At 40.4% G+C, this 21,796-nt stretch overlaps 1 protein-coding gene across 4 annotated transcripts in view; it reads left to right on the forward strand.

The window, feature by feature from the left end:
• The window catches only part of LOC5576444 (bifunctional heparan sulfate N-deacetylase/N-sulfotransferase), a 653,265-nt gene that overhangs the window by 520,541 nt on the left and 110,928 nt on the right, over positions 1 to 21,796 (forward strand). For 2 of the 4 annotated variants that reach the window (XM_021841346.1, XM_021841348.1), the window contains 2 exons: positions 10,175 to 10,745; positions 13,175 to 14,154. In XM_021841346.1, the coding sequence (XP_021697038.1) occupies positions 13,424 to 14,154 (731 nt within the window). In that variant the 5' untranslated portion in view covers positions 10,175 to 10,745; positions 13,175 to 13,423. The remainder of the gene's footprint in view (positions 1 to 10,174; positions 10,746 to 13,174; positions 14,155 to 21,796) is intronic. The other 2 variants (XM_021841347.1, XM_021841349.1) reach the window with 2 other exon arrangements.

Genomic DNA, 21,796 nt, shown 5'->3' on the forward strand with positions numbered 1-21,796 from the left:
AACCGTTTTCGAGTTACAGTTTTTAAAGATTTGCTATGCATTTTCCGATACGCCCTTCTCAAAAAGAAGGCGAGGTTCAAAATGGTGGTCTGAAGGTGCAAAATGGCATTTTTGGTCATAAAGAATCTGTATGCAAATTTTCAGGCGACTCAAAAAATACAAAAATTAAATTTAAAAACAAAATCGTCATGTTCGGTGGAATTGCTCAGATATATTCCAGTTTCTTGGTCTTTCCGACTTCGCTGAGGGGTAGAGTCTGCATCCTGTGGATCATGTGGTGAAACGCTGCCATCTTTTGCTGGAACGAATAATTCGATGTGTAAGGGATTACTCGCTGGGTGTTTGTAGGCTTCCTGTAGATTTCGAAGTTGTAAGTTGAACTTTCTTCCCTGGTGACAAGTAGATCCAAAAATGGTAGTTTTCCATCCTTCTCCTCCTCGTGGGTGAACTTGATATCCTTGTGTGCGCTGTTGATTGTATCCAAAATTTTAGCCAGATCGTTCCGCTTGATAACGCTGAAAATGTCGTCGACATATCTCCACCATTTATCCGGTAATACTCCTTGTTTCTTTACCTCAATATTCGCCATGAATAGTTCGCACAAAAACGGGGAGATAGGGTTTCTCATGGGGGCTCCTTTCGTCTGTTTGTAGGAATTTCCTCGAAATTGAAAGTAGTTTTTGTCCATGCACAATCTTGCCAACCTCATGTATGTCCTGACCTTTCCTTTCCATGCTGCATCCGTCCTTTGGGGTAATAACTAGTCCTCGAGAAGATTTAGGGAATCCTTTACTGGAACGCTGGGGAAAAGAGCTGCTACGTCGAAAGAAACCATCATCTCGTCATCCTCGATGTGTCCTGACTCTAATAGTTTCTGGGAGAACTCCTGAGTGTTTTTAACTGACCTATTGGGGAATGGATTCGGCAGACTCTGGAATTCCTTGACTAACCATTTCGCCAGTTTATGAGTGGGGGATCCGTCGGCCGAGATGATTTCTCGCATTTCCTTTCCTGGTTTGCGGATCTTCGGTAGTCCTTTAATCCGTGGAAGAATGGGGGTTGACTCTTTCAAACGAGCTTCGCCAATAATCGCCTTGCAATCCTTCAGGGTTTTGTCCGTGAGCTTGATGAGTCCGGGTAGTGGATCCACTCTCAAATGTCGGTAGGGGCCTTCGTTGATCTTTTTCGCCATTTGTTCGTCGTTATCCGTCTTGTCCATGATGACGACTGCGTTGCCTTTCAACTCTAGTTTTTTAATATTGGGTTTTCGTCAAAGCCGTCTATGAACGACTTGAAGAACTTAACAAAACACAAATATTGATGATATCTATTTTAGTTAGGGGCCCAGATAGCCGTAGCGGTAAACGCGCAGCTATTCAGCAAGACCAAGCTGAGGGTCATGGGTTCGAATCCCACCGGTCGAGGATCTTTTCGGGTTGGAAATTTTCTCGACTTCCCAGGGCATAACGTATTATCGTACCTGCCACGATATACGCATGCAAAAATGGTCATTGGCATGGTAAGCTTTCAGTTAATAACTGTGGAAGTGCTCACAAGAACACTAAACTGAGAAGTAGGCTCTGTCCCAGTGGGGACGTAACGCCAGAAAGAAGAAGAAGAATCTATTTTAGTTCAAAAGTTATTGAAGCTTTTCTGCTTAAAATTATTTATTTTTCAGGGCATTTTATTAGAGTTACAAAAATAACACATCTGTAATTTTGTGATGAAATATACAATTTTATTTTGTCTTTTGAATGCCGTCAAAAGATATTTTATATAATTGCCCCAATCAGATATATTCACAACCAAAGTAGGCATGTTTTCGAGAGAAAAACAACAATAACTCCTAAACGGAAGGAGATAGCGAGTTTCTTCACTCACCAAATTACGCATTTTTCAAAGCTCTAAAAGTTTTTCATAGACTACTTTGATGAGAAATTTGAATTGAAAACTATAGAGCCAGAAAATCAATTTTGTTCGGACCACCTTATGCCATCGTAGGAAAAAAGCTTTAAATCGGCCAATTTTAAAAACACAAAAAAAACTTTTTTTTTGCGAAGTTGCTTGAATTTGAATGGTCTACAACTTTGCTGAAGCATGTATAATATAATTTCTACAAATAAGAAAGTTAGTTACACAATTTTTATGAAAATGTGGTCCTCCTTAATTTTCAATAACACCAAACAAAGGGCCTCACTAATACAAACAACTTTGTAGAAGACCGTTTTTGTCTAATGTTCCATTCTAAAGCTCAAAATGCATCTTTCCGCGTAAAACTGATTCCTGGACCACTGTGCATTGGTGTTGTTTAAAACCAAATGAAATCAAAATGAAATTTCCAAGCACATCTAGAAATTAAGAAAATGAATTTGAACTAATATTGTAATAACCACTTGACACGCACATAGAACCCACTGTGCATACCTTTTTGTAAATAGTACCATAAGTAAATAAAGTCAGTTGAAATCGTCATCCCGCCGCGTTTGCACACACAATTTGTTCGTTCGGTTTTGTGGTGTCCGAATAGTTCCCGCGGGTGAATTACCTACGTTGTCCGTTCGTGTAGTGCAGTGGTGGGTGAAGTTCCCCAAGAAATTGAACCAGGTTCGAAAGAAACCTCGTTTGCGCTGGGAAACATTCCCACGATCATTTAGAGCAAGAAGAGTTGTTAAGTGCTAAACATAATTTGGTCCTTCGAACCGGATTTTGGACCGCCGGTGTAGTGAAAAGAGTCCACCGAAGTGCCTAGAAGAGGCAATAAATAACGTTATTAGGCAGTAAATAGTGCGCGGAAAGTGATTCCCGGTAGCGTCTAAGAACCACCATTGCAGTGCTAATTGTAACAATAGTGAGTGCGATTTCCCCACAAGAATCCCCATTGAAAGATTTAATGCCGTGAAGTGTTAGTCAACTAGCGTAGTCGTTCACTTCGTCTCCGGCGTATGATCACCGACGGCTGTTATACACTGAGAACAGCGTTGCGGTTGAAAATACTATATCAGAGGGTTAAATTAAATACACAACGCCACTTGATTTGTGCAGACTAAATTCGCATTTATTTAGAATATTTTGTGCATTCAATTTTACCATGGCATCATTTGTATAGTAAAAATTACTATATCATGGTTAAAAACTTGCAGCAGACAAGAATCGAACCGAGGATCTGACGATTGTCAAGCGCGAACGCTAGCCGCTCGGCTATCGACGCGGTTGGATAGTGAGGGAACAAAACGCAAATAAAAAGCGTTCATGATAGCTCAATCGTGATTGGAATAGTAAATTTAAAAACACGTTCATGGTTCTCATTACTGCGACGCTTGTTTCAGTGTAGTGTGTAACTCTCTGGTGCTGATCGCACAGTGGGTCAATTTGGCAAAAAGGATCGACTAAACTCAAAGTTTCGGATCTTTTCCGAATTCATTGTGGAAACATTTTTTGGCGTCTTAGTGGTGGAAAAGTGCATAAGTGAAGTTAGCCAACGCTACCGGTGAGTTAAAATGGCGGAAGAAGCGAAGACCATTGATGAGTGGCAGCAGAAAAAACAGAACGTAGTCGACTCCGTAGCCTTGTTGGAGTACTACGTTAAGAACTTCGATAAGGATGAGACCCGAAAAGAGCAAGTAGAGGCTTGGGCTGAGAAGCTTGAGCGGTTTTACGAAGACTTCCATCGTATGGCCGTCAAAATTGAGGCCTTGTCTTCGGAGGAGAACCCCATCGATCTGAAAGGTGAGCGTCAGAAGTTCGATAGTAGATATTATGCTTTGCGTGCTTTCTTTCTTAAGCAAAAGGCGAAGACCACCGCATCCTCATCTTCCAATCCTTCCCAATCCGCTATGTCGATTAATATTCGGCTTCCCGAGATTAATCTCCCGACATTCAGCGGCCGTTTGGAGGAGTGGTGTGTTTTTCGTGATTCGTTTGAATCTGCTGTCGGTTCCCGATGCGATATTGGTCCTGTTGAGAAGCTGCATTACCTAGAAGGCCTAGTTCAAGGTGAAGCAGCAAGGATTCTCGACCCGATAAAGGTCAGCGAGCAAGGTTACAAGGACGCATGGAGGACACTTAATCTGCGCTTTGAGAATAAGCGGCAGCTCATCAAGTGTCACATAAAAACGCTCTTAGATACGCCAGCAATGCACGAGGAATCATCTGAGGAGCTCCTGGCCTTGGTCGATCGCTTCGAGCAGCAAATCTCCGTACTGAAGAGTTTAGGTGAACCATCCGATAAGTGGAGTTCTCTGCTGGTCTACCTACTGACGATTCGTCTCGATCCTTGTACGCTCCGGGAATGGGAGAACTACTGTACCAGGCTCGATACCGACAACATCGCTTCCGTTCTGGGAGGAATCGCTTCGACATCCAGCACTGATGAATCGACTTCCATGCCATCGTATGTCCAGATGGTAAACTTCCTCCAGAACTATTCGCGAGTCTTGCATGCAGTCTCCTCAGCCACGTTCGATTCACCTTTTCACCCAAACATCAAGCATCCGACATCACTCCCCTTCGCCACGCCACCGAAGCAAGCATCTAACCCGATACCTGACAGCTCCAGTCCCAGCAAGCCAGAGAAGCCCTGTGAGATGTGTGGTCAGAGTCATCATCTGTACCACTGTACGCAGTTCCAGAACTTGGACGTTAGCCACCGGACTGAACTGGTAAGGCAAAGGAACATGTGCATGAACTGTTTGCGTTCCTCCTCTCATTTCGCTCGAACGTGTTCGGGCACTCGCTGCCGTGTCTGCACTCGGAAACACCACACACTGCTTCACACGGACAGCAGCGATACCAAGTCCACTCCCAGCACTCTAGTATCTGCTGATTCTACCTGTTGCGTCGCTCTCGAACAAGTCCATTCAAGTCATTCAGGTATGGAGTCATCGAATACCGTTCCACAACACTCAAGTCAGCAACCGTCAACTTCTACTGCTTCCATCAATCGTCATTTCCGTGTTCACGACACTTCCGGGAATCCCCAGTGCGCTCTGGTCTCGCAATCCCAAACCGCGAGTCCAGGAACCGTTTTTCTTCCAACTGCGCTCGTGAACATCCGGAGTAGTAGAGGCCGTATCATCACCGCTCGTTGTTTGCTGGATTGTGCTTCCCAACGAGACTACGTGTCTGCCGAACTGTGCGACAAGCTACAACTGCCTCAAGTTCAACTACCGCTACCGATCACTGTCAGCGGAATTGGTAACACTACCACGCTCGTCGAACATGAAGCTAAAGTGACCGTTTTCTCACGGGTGTCGTCAATATCCGTGGACAGTTCGATGCTGATTCTCCCGTCGATCACCACGAAGTTGCCACATTGTTCCGTTGACGTTCGTCAGTGGTCGATACCACTTCACGTTAACCTCGCTGATCCAACCTTCACTATTACTAGTAACGTCGACATCCAGGATCATGCTGCCCACTTCTTCCATGTTCTTCGTGACGGTCGAATTCCTCTCGGCAACGGTCTGCCCTTGCTCCAGAACACTGAATTCGGATGGGTGGTCTCCGGAGAATATTCGCTGGAGAATCATGAAAATTACAGTAGCTGTTGCATCAACAATCCAGGAACTCTCGGAGAGCTCACCGAGAATGCTCCTCTCTGGTCGAACGGACCGCCATATCTTAGCGAATTGGACCACTCGAGACCACCCAAGCAAGTTTCGGCCAAATCAATCGCTCTGGAAAACTCCGATGACTGCTCAATCGTTCTGTCATTGACTGAGAAGGTTTATCACAAAATGAATCTTAAGTTCTTGCACCCCCAGCTTGCGAACGACGATAAAGCTTGTCTCGGCGGCCGGCTACACCACGCTAGCATTCGGATCGACGAAAATTATCCAATTCTTTCGATCAAGCTTCTTTCGACAGAACGCATCGTGACGAGAGAGCACCATGTTGATTCTGGCTTACCACTGTCGTCCCTTCGGCAGAAACTACAGTCTCTTGGTGGCCGGAACCTCTGGCAAAGCGTCCACCGTTGCATAATTCCCATCCACGTAAAATCACCAACACTTGGGCAACTCCTGAATCAACTTCCTCCGATGCGAGTCACCCAGGTGCACTCTTTCGAATCCATCGGCACCGATCTTAAAAGCGCGCTTATGTTCACCAAGGTATTCAACGCCAGCCTCAGGCAACGCAATCGTCGCAGGAGAAAGTTCGCGCGCATTTACTGCGACAAGCAGCAAATTGTCCGCCAGAAGATGGCCCTCGCTCAGGGAACAGAGTCGCTGGACAAGGTCCCGGCCCTTGCTCAGGGTATAGAGCCGCCGGACGAGTTCCCGGCCCCTACTCGGGGAAATGAGTCGCCAGACGAGTTCCTGGCCCATGCTCGGGGGAATCGAGCGGTTCCTGATTCATCTGTAAAGAGTTAAGCCTTCCATGTGGGTTCGCCCCATGGACCAGACTTAACGCAAGTTAAGTACCACTTCTATCATTTGTATCCAACAATCTGGCCACAGATGTTCCGCTTTTTCAGCAACCATCCTACGTCATCCCGGAGCTGGAGAGTGGCCTGTGCCAGCCGTATCTTGCTAGAACCTGAAGTGTTTTTCCACGAAGAAGCTCAATTCAATCAGAAGTTACTCCGTCAATGACTGATGAAATCCAGAAATTTCATTGGCGGCCGGCATGTTTAAAACCAAATGAAATCAAAATGAAATTTCCAAGCACATCTAGAAATTAAGAAAATGAATTTGAACTAATATTGTAATAACCACTTGACACGCACATAGAACCCACTGTGCATACCTTTTTGTAAATAGTACCATAAGTAAATAAAGTCAGTTGAAATCGTCATCCCGCCGCGTTTGCACACACAATTTGTTCGTTCGGTTTTGTGGTGTCCGAATAGTTCCCGCGGGTGAATTACCTACGTTGTCCGTTCGTGTAGTGCAGTGGTGGGTGAAGTTCCCCAAGAAATTGAACCAGGTTCGAAAGAAACCTCGTTTGCGCTGGGAAACATTCCCACGATCATTTAGAGCAAGAAGAGTTGTTAAGTGCTAAACAGGTGTCTTCGGCAAAGCTGTTCAGCAGATCAAGGGCAATATGGTGGTGAAGAGTCTGATGGAAAAATTTTACGCTAGGTAGCGCTAGTGATAATTTTTTTTTCAATCGTCTGTATCTCAAGATCCTTATCAGCTAGAAGGTTGGTGTGTTTGGCAATGCTGTTCAGCAGTGTGTGGCAGTAAAGAGTCTAATTGATAATTCATGCGCTAGGTGGCGCTAGTAGAAATAAATCTTCAATCTTCTCTACCTCAAGATCCTTTTTAGCTAGGAGGTTGGTGTCTTCGGTAAGGGTATTCAGCAGATTGAAAAACCGATTGAGAATTTCAAGCGTGTGCTAGAATAAGGTCGTAAGTCGCATGATCGATTTCTCTTCATCGATCCTCTCTTCTGTGAATAAATGTGGCAAGATGCAAGTTTGTCACCATTTTTTCACACCAGAACGCAAGATTGAATTGCTGCCTGCCAAGCGGTCTGAATTGAAAGAATGCTGACAAACTTGCACCTTGTCACCTTTATTCACAGCAGAGAGGATCGATGAAGATAAATCGATCATGCGCTTACGCCCTTATTCTAGCACACGCTTGGTTTATCCGCTAGGTGGCGCTAGCAACAAATTTTATTTAATTGTGTGTATCTTAAGACTCTTATCAGCTAGAAGGTTGGTGTCTTCGGCATAGCTGTTCAGCAGAATCTGGCAGTAAAGAGTCTGATAAAAGAGACACAAAATCAATGCAACTGCGCTACAAGAGACTATAAGGAAAGCCATGAAAACTAACTTTCAATATGGTTCAAAAAAATTAAGGATCATGAGATAATGAAGATTTAAGATTTATTTTTACTAGCGCCACCTAGATGATGAATTCCCAATCAGACTCTTCGCCGTCAGATAGTCCATGATTTTCTGAACAGCTTTGCCGAAGCCACCAACCTTCTAGGTGGTTAAGGTCTTAAAATACACACAATTGAAGAAAATGTGTCATTAGCGCACCCTAGGGGACGAATTCTTCATCATATTTTTCATCTACAGATAGCCCAATCTGCTGAATATCTTTGCCGAAGACACCAATCTTCTAGCTGATAACCCAGGGGACACACATGTTATAATTGATGCAGATTAACTCTTATAAGACTATATTTAGTCATATATCAGTTGATATATCTTAATTATAACATGTGTGTTACTCGGGAAGGATCTTGAGATAGAGAAGATTGAAAATTTCTTAAAATCAGCGTCACCTAGCGGATGATTTTCCAATTACACTCTTTATCGCCAGATAGTCCTTGATCAGTTGAACAGCTGTGCCGAAGAAATCAAACTTCTAGCTGATAAGAATTTTGAGACATACATGATTGAATAAAATTTGTCATTAACACCACCTTGCGGATGATTTCTCAACCATATTTTTCATCGTCAGATAGCTCATGATCTGCTGAATAATTTTGCCGAAGACATCAACCTTCTAGCTAATTTGTATGTTGGGATATCCGTTACCTAGAAAAGGGGGAGGGGTCAGGAGGGATGTCTCACCAAGCATTTGCTTAAAAAAAATCATCTGCTGGTCTCCGAAGAGTAACCATTGCAAAATTCAAGGTTCGTCCCGGGATTTTAAAGGTTTAATATATTTCATAGAATTCACTTCATTTTATAACGTTAAAACAATCATGCCATGTATGCAATTTGCAAAAAAATGTATAAACTTAAAACAGTTATAGGAATAACCAACAATTACTGCATTGTTAAAAATAATTAATATTACACGTCATATAAACTTCATGCATTTTAAAGTACGTGATAACAATTTACAACAATTTGCAACTACAATTGTCAAATAAAGATCTATCTAACAATTTACAACTGTTACAACAAAAGACAACAATTTTCAAAAAAAAAACTGTAAACTTCAAGAATATATAGCAAAAAATAACTCTATAATATTTTCACAACTTTAAAAAATCTACAGCTACTTAGAACCATTTTTTTTTCAATGATGTACAACATTAGGGGGAAATCACTCAAGAAATCTGTGTCAATTTTCTGATTTTCATGCTATTATAAAGATTGACAACAGTAATCAATAATGTACAACAGTTTACAAGGATCAGCCAAATTTACAGCAATTATCTTTAAAAAATTTGAAAAAAAAAATGCAATGAATTACCGAAATTTTTGAAAATTGAAAAAATCAATAAATGTTTCAATGTTCATATAAAAACTTCAAACTCTTCACCAGTGATCTCCCTTTCTTAAGCTTCCTACCAGCAAAATCCCTTATCAACCAGTTGTATGCACCTTAAGTTCGAACTATTGCAACCCCTACAGATGAATCTCGCATCACATTTCCGAAGGGCTCAGCGCAGGACTTAGGAAAAAAAAAAGTTATTTATTTGCACTTTTGCAAACAAACTCCGTCGTCGCATGTTTATTGCAGTTTTGTTCCGCTCGGTCACTGCAGTCCACTTCTTCCGTTATCCTGTCTATGTGTGTGTCTGATTGTTGAATTGTTGCTGTCCACAGTGGCCTGCATTTCATTGCCTTCCTGTTCTGTCCGCAGCTTGGCAGCAGATGTTTCCTGCTTTTTATCCCCTAAGTTGAATAAGAGTTGAGGAGTAGGATGAATTGGGGGAAAAAACTTAGTTGACAGAAAGTAATAGTTGTAGAAGCAAACAAGTTTTTTTTTCTTTCGATGTTACAGAATAAAATTGCAAAAACATCTAATTTGGTTTAATACAAATATAAATAGTGATCTAAATAATGATAATAATGATTGCAATAATAAAAATGTAGACAACACCTCAAAAGAGAGTGATTTCAAAGAATTGAACAGTTATGAAAGAACGATTCAAAAATATTAACTAATAACATGCAGAATTAAATAGCAAAAAAAACAATCTAGCTTAACCTAAAATAAACAGAATACGAAAATTAAGATAACCACATTGATAAGAAAAGAACATATTAAATGAAAATAAGAAAAAAAAACAAAGAGATAAAGAACAAAAAACAACAGCAAATGAACAATACAAAATGAATAGTGTGTAAGACAATGAAGAAAAAAACAATCTCTATAACATGTGATAATATTTCAATAAAATTACCCAGAATTTGAACAACGTCTGCCCTACTCTTCTAACAAGATTCCATCACTTTCTTCTCTGTTTTTCCCCACAGGCCAACAAGTTGTCAAAAATGGACGACATAGTTTGGAAGAGATCCCACCAGCCACCAACCCTTTCCAGAAGTGAATCGACAGCAGTGGAACCATAGTTTGAACTAGATCAGTGGAAAAAGTTTGTGAGCGGAAACCAGAAGGAATCAAGTTGCAAAAACATTGCCAAAAGGAAGCGTGAAAACAGAAAAGTGTGAGTTTGTTTTCTTCTGCTGCTGTTGTTTATTTCCATTTGGGGAGAAAACGTGTTGAAAAGAAATCTGACAATAGAGGGTGAAACTTTTAGCGGAAGTGGTCGCCTTATCGCGCAGCGAAGAATGCAGCACTTCAACCCAGTCAGAGTAATTGACGGTGGTGTGAGCGGGACGTAAAACTGTGCTGCTTGACACTGTGAAATTACGGATCACGCGAAATTCGACAGACGAACAAAAAGTGCAAGAGATTCGACTGGTGAAGTTTTTCCGGTTCAATTTGCTGAAAGCTGTTTTCTAAACACGCCTCGCGGGAGCAGTTTTTTGTTCGGTAGTGTTTTTGAACTGCCACAATTCCGGGAAAGGTGTGCCACGTCGTTAGGTAATTTTATTGTTTGTTGAATTTATAAGAACTGTTTGAGACAGTTAGGTGAATTGCGCCAGTGAAAATGAATTCATAATGAATTTCGGCCCCGTAGTGCGTTGCAAGCGATTGAGCCTCAACTAAATGAACTGGGAAGAAAATGATTAATATCGACTTCGAAATCGATTTCGATTTCGATTCGATTTCGATTCGATTTCGATTCGATTTCGATTCGATTTCGATTCGATTTCGATTCGATTTCGATTCGATTTCGATTCGATTTCGATTCGATTTTTCGATTTCGATTCGATTTCGCTTCGATTTCGATTCGATTTCGGTTCGATTTCGATTCGATTTCGATTCGATTTCGATTCGATTTCGATTCGATTTCGATTCGATTTCGATTCGATTTCGATTCGATTTCGATTCGATTTCGATTCGATTTCGATTCGATTTCGATTCGATTTCGATTCGATTTCGATTCGATTTCGATTCGATTTCGATTCGATTTCGATTCGATTTCGATTCGATTTCGATTCGATTTCGATTCGATTTCGATTCGATTTCGATTCGATTTCGATTCGATTTCGATTCGATTTCGATTCGATTTCGATTCGATTTCGATTCGATTTCGATTCGATTTCGATTCGATTTCGATTCGATTTCGATTCGATTTCGATTCGATTTCGATTCGATTTCGATTCGATTTCGATTCGATTTCGATTCGATTTCGATTCGATTTCGATTCGATTCGATTCGATTCGATTTCGATTCGATTTCGATTCGATTTCGATTCGATTTCGATTCGATTTCGATTCGATTTCGATTCGATTTCGATTCGATTTCGATTCGATTTCGATTCGATTTCGATTCGATTTCGATTCGATTTCGATTCGATTTCGATTCGATTTCGATTCGATTTCGATTCGATTTCGATTCGATTTCGATTCGATTTCGATTCGATTTCGATTCGATTTCGATTCGATTTCGATTCGATTTCGATTCGATTTCGATTCGATTTCGATTCGATTTCGATTCGATTTCGATTCGATTTCGATTCGATTTCGATTCGATTTCGATTCGATTTCGATTCGATTTCGATTCGATTTCGATTCGATTTCGATTCGATTTCGATTCGATTTCGATTCGATTTCGATTCGATTTCGATTCGATTTCGATTCGATTTCGATTCGATTTCGATTCGATTTCGATTCGATTTCGATTCGATTTCGATTCGATTTCGATTCGATTTCGATTCGATTTCGATTCGATTTCGATTCGATTTCGATTCGATTTCGATTCGATTTCGATTCGATTTCGATTCGATTTCGATTCGATTTCGATTCGATTTCGATTCGATTTCGATTCGATTTCGATTCGATTTCGATTCGATTTCGATTCGATTTCGATTCGATTTCGATTCGATTTCGATTCGATTTCGATTCGATTTCGATTCGATTTCGATTCGATTTCGATTCGATTTCGATTCGATTTCGATTCGATTTCGATTCGATTTCGATTCGATTTCGATTCGATTTCGATTCGATTTCGATTCGATTTCGATTCGATTTCGATTCGATTTCGATTCGATTTCGATTCGATTTCGATTCGATTTCGATTCGATTTCGATTCGATTTCGATTCGATTTCGATTCGATTTCGATTCGATTTCGATTCGATTTCGATTCGATTTCGATTCGATTTCGATTCGATTTCGATTCGATTTCGATTCGATTTCGATTCGATTTCGATTCGATTCGATTTCGATTCGATTTCGATTCGATTTCGATTCGATTTCGATTCGATTTCGATTCGATTTCGATTCGATTTCGATTCGATTTCGATTCGATTTCGATTCGATTTCGATTCGATTTCGATTCGATTTCGATTCGATTTCGATTCGATTTCGATTCGATTTCGATTCGATTTCGATTCGATTTCGATTCGATTTCGATTCGATTTCGATTCGATTTCGATTCGATTTCGATTCGATTTCGATTCGATTTCGATTCGATTTCGATTCGATTTCGATTCGATTTCGATTCGATTTCGATTCGATTTCGATTCGATTTCGATTCGATTTTGATTCGATTTTGATTCGATCGAGATTTCGGTTTTGTTTTCTTAATTTTTCGAATTTCCGAGTTCGAGATTTCGATTTCTAGGCTACGAATTCGCGATATTGATTTTGATATTTCGATTTCAATTTCGGTCGCGAAATTCTGATTTCAAGATTTCGATTCGATTTCGTTTTCGATTTCGTAATTTCGATTTCGAGATTACATTCCAACATTTCGATTGATTAATGAAGTTCCTAAAATAATGTGTGTATGTCGTCAGAATTGTTTTGCGTATTTAATGACAGCCTCATATTTGAAAATTCGATATCCATCCATATTAACTCTTATCCCAATTCTAATTCAATTTCGTCTCCTTATCTCATTTCAGTCATCTTGTGACATCAAACATCGAGAGCCGAGCAATTAATTAGTCAGAATGTTATCCGAAATAACATCACGTTCGTTGGATTAATCACCTCTGTAGGTTATCGACGGCTTATGGTTAGTGGTGCGTGACATTCGTTCCGTTTCCTATCCACTGTAAAGTACACACTGAGAAAAACATCACGCCGGCGATTGGTTTTCCCGGGCAACGACTCGGACGTCACCAGGTCACAAACGGCCACCGGTGGCCATCATGAAAGGATCCGACTCGAGGACGAAACTATGGAGCACCTCATCCACCGGCAGCAGTCAGCAGGATCTAGCGACGACTCCAACCGCGACAACGAGCACGACTACGACTCCATACAGTGTCCAGCAACAGTTTGCAATGGAAAACGGTCGCTACAGTACCAACAACGGCCTCTACGACGAAGACACCACCTCCAGGACGGGATCTACGGTGAATCTCCTGCTGACAGGTGGCGGTGGAAGTCCTGGACCCGGAGCCGGTGGTGGAGGCCTGAAACTGACGGCGACTGCAGCTGACAAAACGAACCACATCCCGCCGACCGGAAGCGGATATGGGACCGTGCGGTCTGGTGGCGGCTTATCCTGCACGATCCATGGCTTCAACGGTGAATCCGACACCGGCAGCTGCACTGTAAATAGTCATAGTCATAGTAGTCATTTCACGAATGGTGGAAGCACCACCTCCAGCAGCAGTAGTAAGGGCAATTATTTTTTCGGAAGCAGTAGCGGGAATTCCACGGGATGCCATCATCACTCGCAGCAGCAGCAGCAGTATCATCATCATCATCACCCACATCACGGGTCGGGCGGTGGAAGTGCCACGGTTTTCGCCCGGTGTTGTCTGTACCTGACCAAGGGACTGAATCTGCGGTTATGTGCCGGGGCGCTAGTGATAGTAACGATAGTTTCCATGCTGTGCTACAATTACTATATGGACAGTTCGCCGATTGCAAGGTAAGTGAACTGGGTGATGCTTTTTTTCGTGGGTGAAGGAATAAAGTTTTTTCTGTGGAATGGAATGAAACGTATGGATTAGATTTCACGAATTAATTAATAGCAGCTGAGCTAGGCGACCATTGATATAGTACCAGTGTCAGCCTTTGATTTCAGTGCCATCAACAGTTCTAAAGACGGTTTCTCACTCGTTATTTATTTTTAATTTTATCACAATCAAATAAAATCTGAAAATTCCAAAACAATTTCCTTTTTTCTACAAGTGCTTTAGAATGTTAGTTCGTTCTGGAACAAATTCTGAATCAAAACTGCCATCATTGGGCCCATGATTGGGCCCTGGTAATGTTTCACTATTATCATTTTTGAATAAGCGAAATGTTTTTACTTCTTCTAATTGGTTTTCAGTCGATCACAATTTTCGCGTCCGAAAGTGGTCTTTTTATGTACTGTCTCTTGTGTCAAAACACTCAAAACCCATGTCTGAAGAGAACATCTAAGCCTCCGATCTACTCAAGTGATGCGTGCTGAACGTGTGTAGGAGACTAACTGTATCTTGAATTAATTTAATGGAATCAAATTAGTCGTCTCCTCGCAGCACTAATCACCGAGCCGAGCCGAGCCTAAGCTCCTTACTGGACATCCCATTATTTCTGCCAGTAATAAACCCTACCATGTTCGCAAACGACCCACTTCGTGACCATTTTCATTTCTGGAAATGCTCCATTTGCATTATTAACTACTACTACTCAGATGGATACGACCGATGATGATATCGGCTCGCACCGGCAAATTGACCAAAGCTGTCGCTGTCAGCTCCACCACAAATGTCAACTCTCCGTCCTGGCCGCATAAAACAATTCACTCAATTACACGCAAACGCAAAACTACCTCCCACTGTCTCCATCAGTGCTGGGTCTACCCGATGATTAGAGTTTAACAAAATTATAATTAAACGGTGCATTATTTTGTCATTAAGTTTGTGTGGTACTGAATGAACATTGTCATAGATCTTGTCTTCCAACCCTGTTATGATGGCTGACAATCAAAAGCCTGTTGAAAGATATCCGAGAATGTAGCAGCGGATCGAACATCAAACGATCTAGTAGGCATGGCACAACTTTGACGCCTCACTCCTATAGTAACGTCAGAATGGAATGAAAGGTTTTTCGTGGGGCTCCCGCTTGCCAACATCGATTCTGAGCTTCACATTTGGCGATCCTGCCAGAATTTTAAATAATATTTCGTGTTCCTGGAGTGCCTGAATTCGTTAACAAGCGGGAGTGTCCACTAGAAAATGTGTTTGTGTCGAGTGCTTCTTAAATCGCGTGTGAAAATATGTGTTCAGAGTGATTGTGGAGTGAAGTTTGAATCTGATAAAAAGGCATATATCTGTAAGTAAACAGCAATGTGGTTTTTTTTTTCTATGAACAAGAGAAAACTGATTGAAGAGGAAATATGACATGAATATGTATTAGCCGCTTCACTACTCGTTGAAGCAGCAATGTTTCTCTCTGTGCTTGTTGTTGTTCTTATTGAATACCAGCATCACCTCAACTATTTGAGTTGCGCGATGCAGGCTTTGAGGTGAATATTTTGTTTTGCTTTTAAATTCAAACAGATTACTTCGATAAAAATATTTGAATGTAAAAAAAAAATGGAGAAAGTGTTTCATCTGTTTTATATAATTCAAAGATTTTGTTATATCGAACTGATTCATCTATGTTATGAAGTGCGCATTCTGCTTTTATCAAGGACCTATTTTCTGCATAAGTTGAACGGAAGAAGAATAACGTTAGAAACTGAACTATTTTTTGCAGAAGTCAGTTGAACATATCCGTGCAAAATGTATAATAATATGTATAATTTGTATAATAATGCAAAAGAGAAGAGAAGTGTTAAAGTTCTATTAGTGGGTTTCTTGAATGTTAATCAACTTGTATAACTTATCATTTAGTTATATCAATCGTACAAAAAAAAAACGCCCGTAACATTTATCAACTCTGCAAATTTCTATATAAACAATAATAAAATTTCGCTTTGTTTGTATGTGATCATTTTATCGTTTCTTCTGTGATAATACGCACATTTCTATATTTTATCTCTCCTGCTTTCAAATGAAAATAAAATAGTTTTAATCAAGTAAGATAGAGTGAAAAATGAATGTTAGTGTGTGCAAATTTTCCTAGCCATGGGCGATTTTAAATTGATGTTCCAAAAGTAGATTTTTCGTTCCAATTAATCGATTCAGTATTATCGATGTTTTGGTCAAATTTGCCCAATAGTGCACATGATTGTTTTCTTTCCTATTTGCTTCAGTACATTGTGTATCCAGTAATGTTTACAAGTTAAGTGTGAAGCATACTGAATCGGTTATTTTTGTGAATTTTGTGTCGATAATCGGTGAGATCCAAACTATTCAAATCTGCTCAATTCATTATTAGTTCTAAATAAATGCCATGTTAAATAACATGTATGAATGCAAAAAAAATGTCCTTGACGCGACTGGTAGTTGCAATGGAAAAAATGTCCTTAACACAACTGGTGTTTGCAATGCAAAAAAAAAATGTCCTTAACGTGACAGGTGGTTGCAATAAAAATAAATATTCTTGCCGCGATAGGAGTTTGCAAAAAAAAAAAAAAAAATGTCCCTAAAAGCGACTGGTGGTTGCAATATAAAAGTAATGTCTAACGCGACAAATGGTTGCAAAATATATCCTTAACGCGACTGTTGGTCTCAAACTTGTTCCTATCAATCAATGTTATTGATATTGCTAGCGCGACTGGTGGTCGCATATTTGTTCTAAGCAATGGTGGTGTACACTGGCCTCCGCGACTGGTGGTCGCATGGTCGTTTCTATGAAGTGCTATTGATGGTGTTAACTCGACTGGTGGTCGCATACTTGTTCCATTGTGGTGTACACTTGCTACCGCGACTGGTGGTCGCGTATTTGTTCCTAATAACTGCTATTGATGTTGTTAGCTCGACTGGTGGTCGTATACTTGTTCTTAGCAAGTACAGTCGACTCTCCATAACTCGATATTCAAGGGACCATCGACTTATAGAATTATCGAGTTATAGAACATACCGACACTAAAAATTTTAAAATCAAAGTTTCAAATTTCTATATTTCCAATATGCTTGTGATCACTTCTGCAAGCGAACAATATCATTTTGTTGATAGCATTTTGAAAAAATATCTTTGGACACTTTTTTCAAAATGTTCAAAAAATCCCTTATTTTTCCAATTTTTTTTTTTGAATTTTATTGTTCTTAAACTTTTATTACAACTTGCAAGTCCTTTATTCACTGCCAAACCAGAAATGGTTGATGTCTCCCTGTATTAAAAAAGGGTTTTTAGATGGATATCGAGTTATGGAGGGAAATTTTCCTCCCACGTGGCATCGACTAATGGAGACATCGAGTTATAGAAATATCGACTTATAGAGAGCATGATGTATGGGAATTTGAAGGGACCGCAAAATCCATCGAGTTATAGAATATATCGAGTTATAGAACATCGAGTTGTGGAGAGTCGACTGTATTATTGATGTTGTAAGCTCGACTGGTGGTCGTATATTTGTTCTAAGTAATTGAGGTGTACACTTGCTACCGCGACTGGTGGTCGCATGCTTGTTCTTAGTAACTGCTATTAATGTTGTTAACTCGACTGGTGGTCGTATACTTGTTCTTAGTAACTGCTATTGATGTTGTTAACTCGACTAGTGGTCGCATACTTGTTCCTAGCAATAGTGGTGTGTACTTGCTACCGCGACTGGTGGTCGTATACTTGTTCCTAGCAATTATTATAATTGATGTTGTTAGCTCGACTAGTGGTCGTATATTTGTTCTAAGCAATGATGGTGTACACTTGCTACCGCGACTGGTGGTCGCATACTTGCTCTTAGTAACTGCTATTAATGTTGTTAACTCGACTGGTGGTCGTATACTTGTTCCTATCAAGTATTATTGATGTTTTAAGCTCGACTAGTGGTCGTATATTTGTTCTAAGCAATGGTGGTGTACACTTGCTACCGCGACTGGTGGTCGCATACTTGCTCTTAGTAACTGCTATTAATGTTGTTAACTCGACTGGTGGTCGTATGCTTGTTCTTAGCAAGTATTATTGATGTTGTAAGCTCGACTGGTGGTCGTATATTTGTTCTAAGCAATGGTGGTGTACACTTGCTACCGCGACTGGTGGTCGCATACTTGTTCTTAGTAACTGCTATTAATGTTGTTAACTCGACTGGTGGTCGTATACTTGTTCCTATCAAGTATTATTGATGTTGTAAGCTCGACTAGTGGTCGTATATTTGCTCTAAGCAATGGTGGTGTACACTTGCTATCGCGACTAGTGGTCACAAATTGGTTCCTAATAAAAGTGATGCTCACATGCATGCGCGACTGGCGGTCGAAAATGTATCTATAGAATAATATATGTAAGCCCAATGATGTCTAGCAACTTAGTAGATCAAGGTATGTTATACCAAAACAAGTAACAACAGCCAAACAAGTCTTCGAGTGAGTATTTCCGTGAAAGTACGGTGGTTTGAATGTACAACAAGATGAGAGTCAAAGGCTGATGCTACTCTGTTCAACATGTATATGTCAGTTTATTAATAGCAATATTTTGTCCAAAATTAGTTCGTCTTAGAGATGTCATTGCATAGAATTAGCTTGCCGTTTCTAATGAATGGAACGACATTCAACCGATCAATAAGTTCAACACCGTATCCTACAGCGGAAAAAATGTTTCCAAGTCGCATGTACAAGTGAACAGTTGAGATATGAGACAGTATACATCGGGAAAGTTCTTAGCGATGTGAAAGATATATCCTGAATTCCTAAAAGCTTTCGTGATGACGAAAACGATGTGAAAACTCATCACTTAAAACTTTTTTTTTCCTGAGAAGAAGGAGGATGTGTGGTACTGAATGAACATTGTCATAGATCTTGTCTTCCAACCCTGTTATGATGGCTGACAATCAAAAGCCTGTTGAAAGATATCCGAGAATGTAGCAGCGGATCGAACATCAAACGATCTAGTAGGCATGGCACAACTTTGACGCTTCACTCCTATAGTAACGTCAGAATGGAATGAAAGGTTTTTTCGTGGGGCTCCCGCTTGCCAACATCGATTCTAAGCTTCACAAAGTTTTTACGGGACATGATAGTAAATCAGATTTTTTCGCCGCGTTCTGCTGTCATGTAAAGTTTAAAAAATACACGTGAAGGAAAAATGTCAAAATTTCGTTTTATTATAAAATAGACTAAGAAATGAGGTTTACATTTTTCTTATTTTTTCCTCCACATTGTGTGAAATTTTTTTACATAGATTTGAAAAAGTAACCGATAATTCATGATACAATTGCAGATATAATTGTGTTATGCATTTCCGATCGGGCATCGGTCGGAGGGCTGCTCGTCGACTGTCGAAGGGGTTGTTATCTATTCACACTTTTAGCAGCGGGGCGACATCATCGCCGTTGTGAACCATGAGCGAGGGGGCGATCAAGCAACGGTCAGTCCATTGGTCCGGAGCAAGTGTCTGCCCATTATAGCTTTCCGGAGTTGATAAAATAATCAACACGCTTCGGAAGGAGGGGTGATGGTCATTTAGTGCGAGTCTGCACTGGACGTGGGGTTCTAACCGTTCAATCTCCGAGAGAAAGGGGGCTGGAATCGCGCGCGCGAAGCAAACGACCCTAACTAGAACGAAAACTATTATTGCCAGGCCCATGCAAAACGTGATTTGCTCGGTGCAGAATCAGTGGGGGCCATTAAGTGCACTGAAAGTTCTCCTCCCACCACGAGATTCTCCGGCATGGGAGTAGCCAGGAAGAGACGGTCACATTCCTAACCATTCAGTATTCATAAAATATTTACTTGTATCAAGATAGATTTGTTGGAGAATTCCAAGAGTTCATCATACAATCAGGCTTCTGAAAACATGTTGGAAGAAATTATTCGAAGGTTTGCTCAACTTGTTTTTTATCTGTTTACTATTTGAAACAAAGTCACTTTTTTGCATTGTGATTCGTGAAGAATTCGGGTGAATATTTTGTAGAAATTTTCAATGGGAAATTTGAAAGCTTCACAGAAAACTTTTTCGAGAATGTTCTACCAAATTTTAGGAAATGATCTAGGGCTGAATTTTCTGGCCGAGATGTTTAGAAAAGTTTTGTGAAACCCAGAACCAATATATGACAAATCTGTTGAATCAATCTTGGAGTTTGTCATAAACTCGTCCAGAACTTACGTAAAAATTTTAGTTAGGTGTTCACTAGAATTCGTGTTGTAATGTTGCTAATTTTTTTCAGGAATTGCACTAGTAATTTCAACAAATGAGCTATAAACTTCTCCGCTGATAAATTATCTATGTTCATGTTCACGTATTAATTTTAAATTGTATCTGAAACGTAAACCAAAACGAATCCTTTCCCATATCCAAACTCCCAGTGTTTTCTTGTGCAAGCGCAGAGGATTTCTCGGCTTCCATAAAGTAAGTAACACATTAATATTTCCCTCACATCCATAAATTGACCTGCATACGAAGGCAGCTTGCGCCGTTTTTGTTTGTTATAATAAGTACAGCTATTTTTGCAATAACGGAATAGCAACTGCGAGCGGTCGATCATGCTCATGTTAAGACAAGTTTTTATAACAGGCTTTGGAAAATTTAACGATCATTGACACACGAGCCATAATTCCATTCCATTTAACCGCCTGCATTCATACAACACGCATGACATTTATCGTCCGTGGAAGATAACGAGCCATGAACGAAAACAAAACAGACACACACCGCCCACCGTTTGGCGCCGATCACTGTGTGTCAACATTTGTAACATTTGCTGACCCACTCTCATTCTAATCAAGAAACCGAGGCGATTTTTTTTTTACTTTCTTTGCTATGTTTGCAACCAAAGGGGATTGAACACCCCTCCAATAGATTATAATTAGTTTGTTAAAGACTGCATTACCAGAAAACATGAAAATTATTACCAATTTCATGCAAAACATAAATCACCCGTTTGGCTCGATACTGTTGCAGTGTGTGAGAGTGGCTGCTCTTGAACGCTCTCGTGCCACTTACTAAACGAGAGAGTGAGTGTTTACATTCATAGGGCTCTCCGATTGCGATGTGCCACGAACTGTTATGGATCGCAAACTGTTACACTCTCCGAAAGTGATTGGATCGGCTTATTCGGATCAAAATCCAAACACTGCTTTATAATATAAGTATGCCGAATTGGCAATTTTTTGGTTCGTACAGCAAGACGAACGTAAGTTTACGAGTTTTTCCGAAAACTTTCTCTCGAATAATTCTTTCAGGTAAGGCAGCGTCCATAAATGACGTTTTTCAGCCATTTTTTACACCCCCTCTCACATCGTAGTCTATTTTCCCATACCTAATACATGGTTCATCACAAAATCATAGACTCCCCCCTTCCTCCTAAGCTACGTCATTCATGGACAGTCCTTAATTCGGTTTGCAGTAAGTCTCTCATGAGCAGGATTTCACAAAAAATAAAACTACCACGAACTATTTCTTCGATAATCATTGATTTGAATATATTGCGAATTCTCTATCCACTGAAGGAATCTTTGATGGAATTCATGGACTGTTCATGTCAGAGT

Source organism: Aedes aegypti, chromosome 2, assembly GCF_002204515.2.
Source record: "Aedes aegypti strain LVP_AGWG chromosome 2, AaegL5.0 Primary Assembly, whole genome shotgun sequence".
NCBI lineage: Eukaryota > Metazoa > Arthropoda > Insecta > Diptera > Culicidae > Aedes > Aedes aegypti.